At 40.8% G+C, this 15,617-nt stretch overlaps 1 protein-coding gene across 4 annotated transcripts; it reads left to right on the top strand.

Moving 5' to 3' along the window:
* The first annotated feature begins 7,638 nt into the window (after window positions 1-7,638).
* On the top strand, window positions 7,639-15,161 carry LOC128214792 (solute carrier family 22 member 21-like). Of its 4 annotated transcripts, XM_052921440.1 has the most exons (10): window positions 7,639-7,791; window positions 7,963-8,059; window positions 8,623-8,967; window positions 9,111-9,532; window positions 9,625-9,849; window positions 10,444-10,578; window positions 10,951-11,033; window positions 11,312-11,429; window positions 14,271-14,343; window positions 14,638-15,161. In XM_052921440.1, the coding sequence occupies exons 3-10, from the start codon at window positions 8,650-8,652 to the stop codon at window positions 14,740-14,742; spliced, it is 1,479 nt and encodes a 492-aa protein (XP_052777400.1). In that variant the 5' UTR covers window positions 7,639-7,791; window positions 7,963-8,059; window positions 8,623-8,649; the 3' UTR covers window positions 14,743-15,161. The 4 variants fall into 4 exon arrangements, with proteins under 4 accessions (XP_052777400.1, XP_052777401.1, XP_052777399.1 ...); XM_052921441.1 differs by lacking the exon at window positions 7,963-8,059 and having other exon boundaries at window positions 9,471-9,532; XM_052921439.1 differs by lacking the exon at window positions 7,963-8,059.
* Window positions 15,162-15,617: the final 456 nt, after the last annotated feature.

Below are 15,617 nucleotides of genomic sequence, written 5' to 3'. Positions count from 1 at the left end.
TATGTCGTCAGCCACGATGTATCGCGCGCAGAAGACGCCTCGCATGTCGTCAGCCACGATGTAATACGCGCAGTCGACGCCTCGTATGTCGTCAGCCACGATGTATCGCGCGCAGAAGACGTCTCGCAAGTCGTCAGCCACGATGTAACGCGCGCACAAAACGTCTCACATGTCGTCAGCCACGATGTATCGCGCGCAGAAGACGCCTCGCATGTCGTCAGCCACAATGTAACGCGCGCAGAAGACGCCTCGCATGTCGTCAGTCACCATGTATCGCGCGCAGAAGACGCCTCGCATGTCATCAGCCACGATGCAGAAGACGCCTCGCATGTCGTCATTCACGATATAACGCGCGCAGAAGACTCTTCGCATGTCGTCAGCCACGATGTATCGCGAGCACAAAACGTCTCGCATGTCGTTAGCCACGATGTATCGCGCGCACAAAACGTCTCGCATGTCATCAGCCACGATATAACGCGGGCAGAAGACGCCTCGCATGTCATTAGCCACGATGTATCGCGCGCACAAAACGTCTCGCATGTCATCAGCCACGATATAACGCGCGCAGAAGACGCCTCGCATGTCGTCAGCCACAATCTATCGCGCGCACAAAACGTCGCGCATGTCATCAGCCACGATGCAGAAGACGCCTCGCATGTCGTCAGCCACCATTTAACGCGCGCAGAAGACGCCTCGCATGTCGTCAGCCACGATATAACGCGCGCACAAAACGTCTCGCATGTCGTCAGCCACGATGTATCGCGCGCACAAAACATCTCGCATGTCGTCAGCTACGATTTATCGCGCGCAGAAGACGCCTCGCATGTCATCAGCCACGATGTATCGCGCGCAAAAGACGCCTCGCATGTCGTCAGCCACGATGTATCGCGCGCTGAAAAGACGCCTCGCATGTCATCAGCTACGATGTAAAGCGCGCAGACGACGCCTTGCATGTCGTCAGCCACGATGTATCGCTCGCAGAAGACGCCTCGCATGTCGTCAGCCACGATGTATCGCGCGTACAAAACGTCTCGCATGTCGTTAGCCACGATGTATCGCGCGCACAAAACGTCTCGCATGTCATCAGCCACGATATAACGCGCGCAGAAGACGCCTCGCATGTCATCAGCCACGATGTATCGAGCGCACAAAACGTCTCGCATGTCATCAGCCACGATGTAACGCGCGCAGAAGACGCCTAGTATGTCGTCAGCCACGATGTATCGCGCGCAGAAGACGCCTCGCATGTCGTCAGCCACGATGTAATACGCGCAGTCGACGCCTCGTATGTCGTCAGCCACGATGTATCGCGCGCAGAAGACGTCTCGCAAGTCGTCAGCCACGATGTTACGCGCGCACAAAACGTCTCACATGTCGTCAGCCACGATGTATCGCGCGCAGAAGACGCCTCGCATGTCGTCAGCCACAATGTAACGCGCGCAGAAGACGCCTCGCATGTCGTCAGTCACCATGTATCACGCGCAGAAGACGCCTCGCATGTCATCAGCCAGGATGCAGAAGACGCCTCGCATGTCGTCATTCACGATATAACGCGCGCAGAAGACTCCTCGCATGTCATCAGCCACGATGTATCGCGCGCACAAAACGTCTCGCATGTCATCAGCCACGATATAACGCGCGCAGAAGACGCCTCGCATGTCGTCAGCCACAATCTATCGCGCGCACAAAACGTCGCGCATGTCATCAGCCACGATGCAGAAGACGCCTCGCATGTCGTCAGCCACCATTTAACGCGCGCAAAAGACGCCTCGCATGTCGTCAGCCACGATATAACGCGCGCACAAAACGTCTCGCATGTCGTCAGCCACGATGTATCGCGCGCACATAACGTCTCGCATGTCGTCAGCTACGATGTATCGCGCGCAGAAGACGCCTCGCATGTCATCAGCCACGATGTATCGCGCGCAAAAGACGCCTCGCATGTCGTCAGCCACGATGTATCGCGCGCTGAAAAGACGCCTCGCATGTCATCAGCTACGATGTAAAGCGCGCAGACGACGCCTTGCATGTCGTCAGCCACGATGTATCGCTCGCAGAAGACGCCTCGCATGTCATCAGCCACGATGTATCGCGCGCAAAAGACGCCTCGCATGCCATCAGCTACTATGTAACGCGTGCAGACGATGCCTTCTTTGTGCCTTGAAATATCTTCTTTTTTATACGTCTTCCCTGGCCTTTAAAGAAAGGTAGACTTTAATATTGTAACGACCTAGCCCATGTGCTTCGACAATGCTATAAACTGTCCCTTTTAGGGTGTCAAAGTATTTGGAGTGCTCCTCTCGTGAACGTGAAGTACTGGAAGCTAAACCAGTCAAGTTTCATGAACTTTACCATTGCGTGTCAAAAACTAGTTCACCGGGAAGAGAACTGAACTCTTTGTTTGCTTGTTTTAAGTGTTGAAAAAAATGATATTGAAAACGCACTTTTGTACATTTTACCACAAAACATGTGCGACGTCGTTTACTGACGTCATTAAGCGCAGTAATTTTAAATCACTATTGACGTCAGAAAGTTCCTGTAAAAATTGTTATTACTTATTTCCAATTTTAATTAGAAGTCTTGCATACTTATATATTTGATTGCACTTTATTAAAATGGCAAAATATACTTTTCATAAAGCATACAACACGAAATATGCTCAAAAACTGAATATTCCAAAAGATAGTTAGAGTAACCGTTTTCAGTAACCTGTTTTATCTCTGCATCGTTTATTTACTAATTACACGTCAATTGTCAGTTGTGTGTGACCTACGTATAATATACCAAATGAAATGATGACGTAACTTCCTTTTCCTTTCTGAAATTCTCTCAAACGGTAACACATTTTTTCTTCCTCAAAAATCTGTTTAGCCATTTCTGCAACTATCAGTCAGTAATACTCGTTAATAAGCATTACTTCTTTTTTATTTCGTTGTCTGGCATCGGCAATCCTTTGAATGGGCACACCACGACTCGTTGGGATTTCGAACCTCATGAACATTTATATGTTAAATGTTAAAGGTTCATAAACGTGAGGGTCATTAATAATATATATTCCCGTTAAATTATTTGTCAAATTCCTGCTGATTTCTACACATATTCCCTCATTGAGAAACCATACAAGAACAAATATGTCGGCCATGCTACGCTATAGGAAAATACCCAGGGACCCGTCCAACGCAGCCGCACCCAAGGCCAAGCGTCGCAGACGGCTCACGAGGCACCAATCGAGAGCGCAAAGCCGGCAACTCCCCCGCCATTTGCTACAGCGTCATCCGCAACGGTCAGCACGGGGGTTCAAGGTCGAGGGCCTCCACATACGGTCGCCTGTTATAAGGCCCTGATTGAGGGTCATACGCCGGGATCGGGTTTTCCCGATGAAGTGGCCCAGGGTTCCACAATAACAGGTAATGAGTTGCTAGATTTTCAGCCACTTCCAACAATTTCTGCACCCGCCCTTGGTGACACTGTCCATGCTCCTGTCAAAGCCAATATTATCGCTGGGCAGTTTGTGGAATTATCTTCCTTGCTTGACCCCCTGCCCGATATGACTCAAGAAAACATAATAGCACTTTCTTCGCAGGACGTCCTTACCCTAAAACCCGTGTCTCACGGCAACATTTCTTCAATCGAGTCATGGACCGACGCGTTTGTCAAAACCCAAGATTTGTTAATGTACGTGAAGTTAGCGGCCTAGCGGGGTGAAGTTAGCGGCCTAGCGACATGTAGTTAGCGCCTAGCAGCGTGAAGTTGGCGGCCTAGCGGCCTAATTATTTCTCTATTTCAAAGCAATTGCATGCGTTTTCTTGGAAAACAATGATAAATCAATGTTTGTTATTCATACATTAACATAGCAACCTTAAATTGTTTTCTATTCAAAGCATTTTTAGATGCGTTTTCTTCTAAAACAGTGATAAATTAATTGTTTTAATGCACAATTTATCAATCTAGATCCATTGAAAACCTGGTCAGAAATGGATTATAAACTGTGGTTGCTATTTTTCACGTTCAAGCCGACCACATTACCCGAGTCTGGCCATTATCCTCGTAAGTATTGTAACCCGTACAGCTACAGCAATTGCAAAATTACTGTAAAAACTTCCAGAAATGCATGATATGTCAGAAGTTCTGACTCAGAACACTCACCCTTCCAGGTCCTGTTCTCGTGCCCAGAGCCAACCTAGGTCCGCTGTCTACCAGGGTCCACAAAGGTTCTTCAGGTCACGTAACCCCGCCCAATCCTCATCCAGGCGACATCTAGGACCTAGCACATTCTCCATTCGTTTTACCCGCCCTTTAACAGTCTATGTCAAGTTACCCAAATATTACTGATGCCAGTTTAGTTTTAAATACAAGTTGAATTACGCCGGGCCGCTTTTTGCCATTCAGTCTAGAAACTTAAAGTATGCTGGGTCACACCCCAAAGTACTTGCGGACATAATTGAAAAATAAATTTCTATGTTACTCATGGACGGCCCCTTAAAAACACACCCAATGTCAAATTTTAGAACTTTCCCTATCGGAGTGGTTCCAAAATCATTCGGTGGTTTTCGTTTAATCACACATCTCTCTTACCCACCTGAGCTAACCGTTAACGACGGGATTGATCATCGTTTATGTACTGTGAAATATTAAACCTTTGATGAAGTCGCAGATATGATATTTTATTAAGGGTTCGGGGCCTTAATTGCGAAAAGAGATATTAAATCTTCTTTTAGGTTACTACCTAATCACCCGTGGAATTTTTATCTTCTTGGCATGAAAATTGGTGGCAATTTCTATTTCGACAAATGTGTGAGTTTCGGTTGCAATAGCTTTTTTTGAAAAGTTTGCATCATTCCTTTATTGGTCCGTCGCGGCGGAATTCCTCACCCTCATTTACTCGCCCAAGCTGAAAGACTCTTAAACTCGGCAAAACACCATTCCATCGTATGCACAGGGCCTGGCAAAGTTTTCCGAGATTCGTAAGACTCACAACCTAGGAAAATCATGCCCCTACCCGTCGATAACATAGTTCTCTTCATCTCATTCATGTCACTTAAGTCATGCACCCCGGCCACTGCACGATTATATGTTACAGCAATCGGTTATAAGTGCAAGATGATGGAAGCACCAGATCCGTCAACTCAGTTTATAGTGATAAAAATCCTAAAAGGCTACCAACGTCAACGAGCTTGAAAGGACACACTCCTGCCCATCACACCACCTATTTTAAGAATTGCACTTTCGAAGTAACCCATTGTTTGCACCAACAGATACGAATCATCACTGTTTTACACAGCCTATATCATTGCATTTTTGGCTTCTTCCGGGTAGGGGAGCTTACCCTGTCCAAAGGCAATACGGTCGACAACATTACATTACGTCATTCAAACACAAACCAGCTTGATGCTCCGGAAACAATAAGCATAAACAGTTCTAAAGACCCGGTTTGTCCCGTTAGCTCCCTATTCTGCCATTTCGATGGCTTCCCGGTCACTAGGTATCATTTCACATCGGTGCGCAAAAGGGCATTGGGGGTAGCAGGTCTTGACTATACGCGGTTCAGCTCTAATAACTTGGCCGTTGTTTACCAAGGTTAGACCCATTTTAACATAGGCAACATAAACAATTAATATCTAAGTTCTTCTTTAATGGAAATCGTCACTTAATCAGCTATAGCATTATTCTAGCGGGATTGCCTATACCAAGGGCAAGGCTGCGGACAGATGACTCCAAACTCGGCCTCAAAAACGTCGAAATCGTCTGGCAGGGATACGGGGGAATGCCCCTTAAACAAGTCAAGCATGTATTGTCTTTTTTGCTAAACGAATGGGTTCCCCACACTACCTGCTCGTACATTGCGGAGCTAATGATATAGGTCGGGTTATAACTTTCGATATTATGTCCGAGTTTGATAAACTGTTGGAATTCAAGAAACAGCAGCTGCCTAGAACTAAGTTATTTTGGTCTCAAATGCTACCTCGTAAAGTTTTTCTTCTGAACGCCATGGAGTCCGTCCGCAAAAGGGTGAATAGCTATACTGCAATATCTTCATTGGTATCTGGTGGCCATTATTTAAAACACACAGCACTTAAGGTTTGCAGCCCCCGTTTTACGATAAGGACGGGGTCCATCTGCCCAATCTAGGTTCAGACTTGCTTTTAAATGACATTTCAGCAGCTTCGCCTGTTTGTTTTTAAATGTTGAAGTATTTAAAACGTTACTAAATTAATAATACACTAAACTTAAGCTGGTTTTTGCTTTTTCAATGCAAGGCATCTTTTGACATATCAACCGCCCGATGTGCCAAAATATTTTGCATTAGGAAACTGCCTTACGATGTCCGGTACCGTTGATTACCTGGGTTCGCTGCGGACGGTGATTCTGAGTTTAATCATGTTTGTGTCTTTGTGATCGGTTGTGTACTTTGTGAACATTCGTGACTTTTTGAACATTCGTGACATTGTGAACATTCGTGACTTTGTAAACAATCGTGATAGGGATGACATGTATGGTCAAGTTACTACCCCGTCTCCCGCTGTCCTTAAAAAGCCGTTCATTCTTATGCCAAACTTAAGATTAATAATATTCATATATAGACAATATCATTTTTGTTTGAGAATTAATATGTGTAGCCTTTTATATCTTTACCGATAAGATATTGTAAAGTGTGAAGTTTATATAATAAATACACACTGTGGGGTGAACAGTCTTGATTCCTACAGTGTTTATAGTCTAGCGTATAGAAACCTAATTAGAAGCCATATAACTGGGACCTTTAACAGTAGATACAAGTTGGTAGTTGGGGTGTAAATATTCCTTTTTAGGTTTAATCACATTATACAGTTGTTGTATGGGCATTTGTGTAACAGTCAAATCTGCCCATGCAACAACTGTTGTATTACCTGATTATATATTATTCTTGAAACACGAAAACGACTTATACGTTTTTGTTCACGGTTGGTAATGATCTTGATCAAATAGACAATCGAGCGCTTGAAATTTCTTTGGTATTCTTCGTAAACCAATTAAAATTACAAAACCAATTATACCAGAAACTCACGAGTTTAAACGATATGCAGTTTATTTAATATAAGAATCTCTGTAAAACCCATAGCGTAATGCACCAGTCAATTGTAACCACGCCCCCCCCCAGGTCCGGGGAATAGCGGGGACTTTGACTTTCGGTCCAGCCAACCCCGGGTAAAATCACCGCCCTGCGGGTACGAACTGTTGGTCAAATCCCCGCGAAATGCCCCCGCATCCCAGGGAGCCTAAGTAAGGCAAATTCCCCGCTATATTTTCCGCAAAGACAAAACCACCGCATTTACCCGGCACTGCGGGGCCACCTGAAAGGTAAACACGGCCCATTACCCCGGCTTTCCCCTGTATACCCCCGGACCTGGGAGGGGGGGGGGTGCATGGCTACAATTGACTGGTGCATAACTATGACGTAGCCCCACGCGCAGAAAACAGTACATACTGTTTACCTGTTTAACAGTTCAAAACATTGTAATGTTGATTGCTATTTGTAAAACAGTCGAAAAAAGTAAATTACATTTATATAGTGCATCGGGTAATAAGATCAACTGATTGACGTTGAAAGCGTATGTTTCTGATTAAACAGTTACCAAACGCTGATTGTATGATCTAGATGTTTGCAGGTACAGAATAGTTATCTGACACATGAGGGGTGCATACAAATGTAGGTGAATGATAAAATACGTTCGCGTTTCATATAATAATAATATAACGAGTTACACAGTCGGAAATTTAACGGAGATGTCAAAGGATTCTGTACAGACAACGGTGAGCAAATGTTTCGTCTGAAGATGTCATAAATTTAAAAAAAAACTGTTATTGAATGAAATATACATTTTGAAATCTGAAAACATTTACGAAACACTGTAGTTTTACGCAATTTCTCTTATCGTTCATGTTTAATGTAAATATGTATAGATATCTTATAAATTTAAATAGTTTTGTGGAAGTGTGTGCAAAAACTGAAAACGCATTCACTAGAGGAAACATAACTTACTGGACAGTCGATAGGTTATATCGACTTTCAAAACAAAAGGTATGTTAATAGTGTTAACTGATTATATTTACTCAAATAAGACGACGAGCAGGACACGTTCGAAACTGTGCTTACGTTGATGTTCTTTTTGATATACAGTAGGAATACCAGACACGTTATTTTATCATTTTAAACATGTCTTTCTGCTGATATAATAGTAATAAATTATAATGTTTCAATTTCTGATCTTATTATCCTTTTGAGATTTGTTACACTTGTTTGGATCGTGAAGTCATACGTTTAAACATTGATGATTAAAAATGAATAGAAATGGTACAATTTCGCTTTCGATACAGGGGATTGCCATGCCGGTAAAACTATCAGTTTAACATGACCTAAACAGACCATAGGAAAGCAATGCTATTTCTCTACTTACTGACATACCTCTATAGTAATAGAAACTACAAGTCTTGCATCCAAAACTGACTAAAAGTAATACCTGAAACACACATCCAAAGACAAAAGCAAACGGTCTGTTTGTCTGAATCACAAACGAACACAGAACATAGATCAGCGTGATCAATACATGTACTTTATCTCAGAATGGATGACTTTGTTTTCAGAACGAAGCTGGTGATCAATAAGTTAAAATGTCAGCGGAAAAGAATGCTGATGACCTTCTTCTAAGTATTGGAGGTTGTGGACGTTACCAATGGCGATTAGTGGTAACTTTACATCTTCTGCAAATACTCGTCGTCTTCAGTTTGAACAGCAACATCATCATATCTGCAACCAAAGAATGGCGATGCGCTGATGAAACTATTTGCGGAAGAATTAGAAATGTTTCTGACTTTTCCAACTCAACACATGGGTGTCCTGTAAAACAATGCAAATTTACATTGGTTGATAATGAAACGGTAGAATGTGAGCGGTTCCAGTTCCATGATAATACGACGTTTGTTGCAGAGGTCAGGTTATTACACCACTTTATGGCGTTTGCATGAAATAAGAACATAACGAACATTTTTTTTCGACAGCTAATGACCACAATCGTCTTACATGATATTAATGTGTGTTCATTTTAAAATATTTTTCTTTCATTATTTTCTAGTGGGGTCTGGTGTGTGGGAAGTCATACATACCGACAACGATACAAAGTATGGATTTAGCTGGTGTGATGGTCGGACATGTGATATCCGGACAAATCGCTGATCTAGTTGGACGTAGAATCCCTCTATACGCGACAATTCTATGTATAATGGTGTTTAATTTGATTGGCTATTTCTCGGTGACTTGGTCTATGCTGGCAGCGTCAAGATTTCTGCTAGGTGTAGGGGTGTCAATGTTTCTTACGGTCAGTTATTCATTGTCGTCCGAGTTTACAGTCAATAAATGGAGAGTCTGGGCCATTGGTTTTCCTTCCTGGTTCGTTGAAGTGTGCATGTTCTCACTTTTTGCCTGGTTACTTCAGGACTGGCGATATATCTTACTGATGTGTGCATTGCTGGGAGTGCCATTTCTCTTCACTTGGAGGTATTAAATAACGAAGTAACGCTTTTGATAACAATCTGGTCTCTTCGCACTATATTTAAGATTCAAATATATTTGTTACATATTTGTTTTAGGTTGATACCAGAGAGCTTTCGATGGTATCTGGCACACGACAAAATTGATAAGGCCACCGCCATCATTCAATCAGTTGCAGATGCCAACGGAAAACAGTATCCAGATCTTAAAGACTTTAATGAAATAAATTCAGGGCAGACGTTACGAGAAAGAAAATACACATTTTGGCATTTGTTTAAAACACGTCATCTGATTCGGATTACATTGTTATTAGTCGTAGTCTGGTAGGTATTCCGTTTATATGTATATGATACAATTAAACAAAGACATGGGCAATTAAGTTTTATAACATAAACATCATGTTAGTGCAAGTAATACATACCACAAAATGCATGTGTCCGACGTTTTCCATTTAGTGCAATAAAGCCGTTTTTAACTACGCTGACGTCACGTCAAAAAAGTATCATTGCGCAATTTTAAATTGACGTCATAAAACAAATCATTGCGTCCTTTAAATGTATTGAATTATGTAATAACGTGTATTTCAGTAATATAAAACAGTAATGTATATAATAACAGGGTTAATAGTGCAGCGTTATATTTATTTCACTTGCCTAGCGCCTCGTAAAATCCAAATCTGTAAAAGACCAAGAGAGGCCGGAACACAACTCAATACTTATAACCTTAATGTATTCATCAACATTTTCTAAAATGATACGGCATCTGATGTTTACTAAAATGATGAATAAAACTGCATTGACAGAATATGAATTTGTTTTCAAAATATGCTAAAACAGGCCAATTGTTATAAATATTTGAAAATGTAGCAAACAATGCATGATTTGAGAATACATAACAATTTTGTTTTGAACTTGTAGGATTGGTCTTGGATTGATATCGTACGGAATTATGTATGGAATACAAACCTTATCAGGAAATATCTACTTGAATCTTGCACTTTTCAATATTGTGCCACTTCCTGTAGTTTTTCTTAGCAATTTTCTGCAAAACAAGTAAGTTTTTATGTTCTGGTGCAGAGACATTACCCGATAGTTATAGCATATTATAGTGTTTGCTTTTTCCTCATCAGTAACGCATTAATTCTCACATCCGAACGGTAACGAGAAGTACCTTGCCAATTGGAGCGTGCGCATGCGTTACAACAATGTACAAAATACGCACGCCAGTTATTGAACGGTAAGCTGAAAATAATGATTCAACACAGTAACTACTCCCAGTCCAAGTGATTGAAATTATACACCACTCGTGCTTCACACTCGCTTTATATGATTCGAATAACTCTGGTAGTGGGTGCAGTAGCTATAACTTACTAATGCACCTGTGGGTCACATCATTATTTCCTATTCACCATGTTCACTTTTCAGGGTAGGGAGACGCATTACAACAAGCATGTGTTTCCTTGTTGTCACGGTAGGAGGAGCAATAGCGGCATCTGTTCAGGTCTTTGGTAAATAATATTTTGAACGTTTAAAAGTATCATATAACCAATTGCTGATAGCTCATAGTTGTGTGCTTATTAGGCTTACGTCGGTTATAAAAAAATCATGTGAGCTTATAAAATTACATATGCGATCGTGTTATGTATATATTTCACACTTCAAATAAAGTAGAACCTTAGTTTACCCAAAAGTAAGACCTATAGGTCGTTAATCGATTACAAGTTTAAAAGCAGCTTGCACATAAAGATATCCGGGTACTTGTATAGTAAAGTATGGTCCTTTCTAGACGCACCGCACAAGGGCATAGTAACTCTCGTAGCTGCGATGGTTGCTAACGTTGGTATAGGAACGGCATGGGGACCCGTGCAAACCATGACCCTGGAACTCTATCCGACTGTTATAAGGTAAGTTACATCAGCAGTGGCGTAGCTACATAAAGGCCTTGTAGGCCTGGGTCTACAATTTTTTTGAAAAATGACAAAATTTACATAACCCAAAAAAATGCAATAAAAACTAATAGCTACTCGAACACTTTGAACAACTAAAAAGTTTGTTGTGTTTTTTTTATTAACCAAAATTTGGTGTTTATTTAAACAACGTGCAAGGTGTATTGCTTGATTGGATTGTAATGATTGCAAATATAATTAAGTGAGTGAAATGCACATATAAAAGTCCCCAAACTCACATAGAACCATCGGGCTTACAAGTTTGTTTAGGCCTAGCTACGCCCCTGATCAGGAAATGAATGTTGGGCAACGGCGAGGTTGAATTCTCTTAAAGCATTAAACACATGTTTTTACACACTGTTTAAAGGCGGAACCCCAACACGTGTTGATACTAGGGATGGCAACGAGTAGTAAAATTAATACTCGAGTACTCGGACGATCGTTCGATCGAGTACTCGGGTACTCGATTACTTGGAAAAAATGAATATGTGTTCGCGAAGACAAGATTGTGTATACATGTATCGTTAATGGCGTATATTGTGCGTTGGTCGTATTATTGGTCATTTTCACATTTAAAGTGAGAGAGAGATATTGAACAAAAATTTACATAAATTATATACATGTACAACAAACAAATATATCAGATAGGAAGGATAACTATAAATAATACATCTAGTAATACTGTATGATAACTATGTACTAATACAGTTAATGAAACATAGTTTTGTAATTTCATTTACCTTTCCCCATTCTACGACGTCTTATTGTTATTAATTTGTTCACATATATTATAATTTCTTGTTTATATTTTGAATTTCTACCGTGCTAGCCCAAAATAACCTAAACGACGAAAAGCGAAAGTCTAGGTCATAATCACGGGAGTTATTATTTGTTGTATCCGTATTTATACAGGATCCTGATGTACTTCAGTGCCGCTTTGAAAGCCTTGACTCTAACTGTGTCCTCTATAGATAGCTGCGGAAAACCAGTTAAAAGTTCGATTAATTGCTCATCGGGTTTAAGATGGCTGAACTCAAGGAAAACTTTGGCACTAAGACATTTACATAACGCTAACCATAAATCGTCTCTAGAAGCGCTCGAGATTTTACAAAACATTATTTTGTGCAAAACCATTTGTTCTGTTATTATTTCACATTCTTGGCATTTGGACACAAAACTTCTTGAAAAATATTTACTAATAATCAGCATAGCAGTCCTACAATTTTTCAGCTGGTTCAAGGTTCATATTCACAATGGATAGACTTAAATAATCGTAGGTTCACATCGTTTCCTGTGATATTTTGTATTTGGTTACAACACGATTATTTATAGATTTATTTACAGTAGATCTCCAGCTATCATGACTCGGAAAAATTGCATCCCTCTGGAAGTGGCATAATACATGTATTAGATTATATTTGCCTAAGATTCTGTAAATTTCTGGAATAAATCCTGTTACTGCACTTGGTTCGCTTTCGAATTTGCATAGTCTTAATAGGAATAAGTTTTTTAACCTTTTTGTGTAATCAGTACGGCACAATTGTCCGAAAAATAGTAATTTTCTTTTGTCTATATATGTTTCTAATGAGTAGATTCCAGCACAACTTAACGCAATCACTGTTCTTGTATATACTGGCATATTTTGCATATATTTCACACATACTCTGTGGGCTCGTTCTAGAGCCAATATATGATGATCCTGTAGGTCACTCCACAACTCGCACCCGTAGAGGGCCTTCGGGATCACAGTGCTAACTTTCATTACGTATTTTAACAAAAAATGCTATAAAAAGAAAACAAATGTTGTTTCAGGCTTTTAATTTGTTTTATTCGTTTCATTTTGTACAAGTATTCACTGCAGAAATGAACAACAATCAGAATTTCAATGAACGCAAATTAATAGCATACATAAAAAAGTGAACGAAATTCAATACGAAGTTCAGTTTTTTAGTTGTTTGCACTACAAATTATTTTTTTTACTGTGTAATTGTTGTTTACCTCATTAATATTCATAACTCTTGATATAAAATATCAACCAATCAATTGTGATAATCATTGCAAAAATAGTTAAAATACGCCCATTAATAAATCAATTCTCGTAACGATCTATACTCTTTCGCTCGTTAGCGTCCATTGTTTGGTGAAAGGTCTCTAATTGGTATACAATAGAATTGTGTAGGTGAAAGTACCGCTATCAAAACTTCGCTAATTGACATCAGTGCTAATTTGAAATAGGGGTCCTTTGTTGACAGTTTGCAACTATCACAACAACTGTCAACTAATTGATTGAGGTCAATTGTATACACAGCGGAGATTAGAGGGACCGTAAATTGTCCTATTGGCAACAAACCAGATCTGATATTTTGTCTGTAAATCGTGTATTTGGTGATTTTTATAGATTTTTTAAAAAAAATCCGAGTACTCGAGTAGTGATTTGGTACTCGAGTACTCGGACGTTCGATCGAGTACTCGGGTACTCGTTGCCATCCCTAGTTGATACACATGTTCTAATATTCATACAAATGTTTCACAATATATGTGTGTGTTGTCCTGTGTGACCGTTGATACACATGTTCTAATATTCATACAAATGTTTCACAATATATGTGTGTGTTGTCCGGTGTGACCGTTGATCGCATGTTAGGATTTGATGTTTGAGTCTAAGCCAATTAGTTTGTTTTGGCCTCCAGGCGGCTGATAACTGTAGTTGCCACCAATGTATTAGTTTTATATTCATATTTGCGGAAGTGACCATTTATGAATAATTGTGATTTTTAATAAAAGCCAAAAATATTCTAGGAGCATAGGATATGGGTCAATGAACGTGGTTTCAAAAGCAGGAGCGATTCTAGGGCCACAGCTGAATTACTTGGTTTGTACATTTGCCAGTTTCATACCATTATGTGATTGTTAAGAATCAACTATTAATTGTACTAGTATCAAATAGAAATTATTATTTGCGAACGAATCCTTAAAACACTAGCATTCCTATGGTTCGACTATGCAAAAAAAAGATATTGAACTGTTTGTAGTATTTTATCCGTGCTTTTCCTTGATATGCTAACATAAAAAATCATGTGATATTTCGACAAATTGAAATGGGAATGACCTATTACTTGTACTATATCTATGATTATAATTTATGCTTTATGATACCTTATTTTAGAATACGTTTTTATCCCGGATCTCTTTTCTTCATCTTTGCGGGGGTGGCTTTCATCAGCATACTGTGCTGCCTTGGTCTACCCGAGACAAAAGATTCCAACCTTAGCGACAAGATTGTAGAAGAAAGCAGCGGTTATGCGAAAATAAGCTGAATCCAGACTATGTCCTATAAAGATATATAAAATGTTGATATTAATTTTGTTAATAAATGTTACACTTACAAACTTTTAGAACACATTTTTAAAACATGAACTTTGTCTCTGATTCAACGGAAGCCAAAACGAGTATTTATCCAAAGCTCGTATGTTGAGAGCCAGAACACACACACACCGATCTTACAGGGATGCATTTTCGGACATGCGCACCATACATAGAGGGGAAATATTTAGGTCTGGTGCAAAATTGCCAACAATAAAGATGGACAACTGATGCAACCAGTCAGGTTTTTCTTCTTATAGATTCTTCAAAGAATGAAAAAAACAAAATGCCTGTTCTGCCAAATATTAAACCAAGATATTCCCACTATTGCTATGTGTTGAATTTTTTTACTTTGCCTATGTAGATAGCGGGCCTCTGTAGCACAGAGATAACGGGCCTCTGTAGCGCAGTGATAGCGGGCCTTTGTAGCGCAGTGATAACGGGCCTTTGTAGCGCAGTGATAACGGGCCTCTGTAGCCCAGTTATAACGGGCCTCTGTAGCCCAGTGATAACAAGCCTCTGCAGCACAGTGATAGCGGGCCTCTGTAGCCCAGTGATAACGGGCCTCTGTAGCGCAGTGATAACGGGCATCTGTAACCCAGTGATAACGGGCCATTGTAGCGCAGTGATAGCGGGCCATTGTAGCGCAGTGATAGCTGGCCTTTGTAGCGCAGTGATAACGGGCCTCTGTAGCCCAGTTATAAGGGCCTCTGTAGCCCAGTGGTAACAGGCCTCTGTAGCACAGTGATAGCGGGCCTCTGTAGCCCAGTGATAACGGGCCTC

The sequence above is a fragment of the Mya arenaria genome, chromosome 13 (assembly GCF_026914265.1).
Source record: "Mya arenaria isolate MELC-2E11 chromosome 13, ASM2691426v1".
Lineage (NCBI taxonomy): Eukaryota > Metazoa > Mollusca > Bivalvia > Myida > Myidae > Mya > Mya arenaria.
The sequence above is the reverse complement of the archived record's forward strand: the minus strand, read 5'-3'. Positions and strand labels throughout refer to the sequence as shown.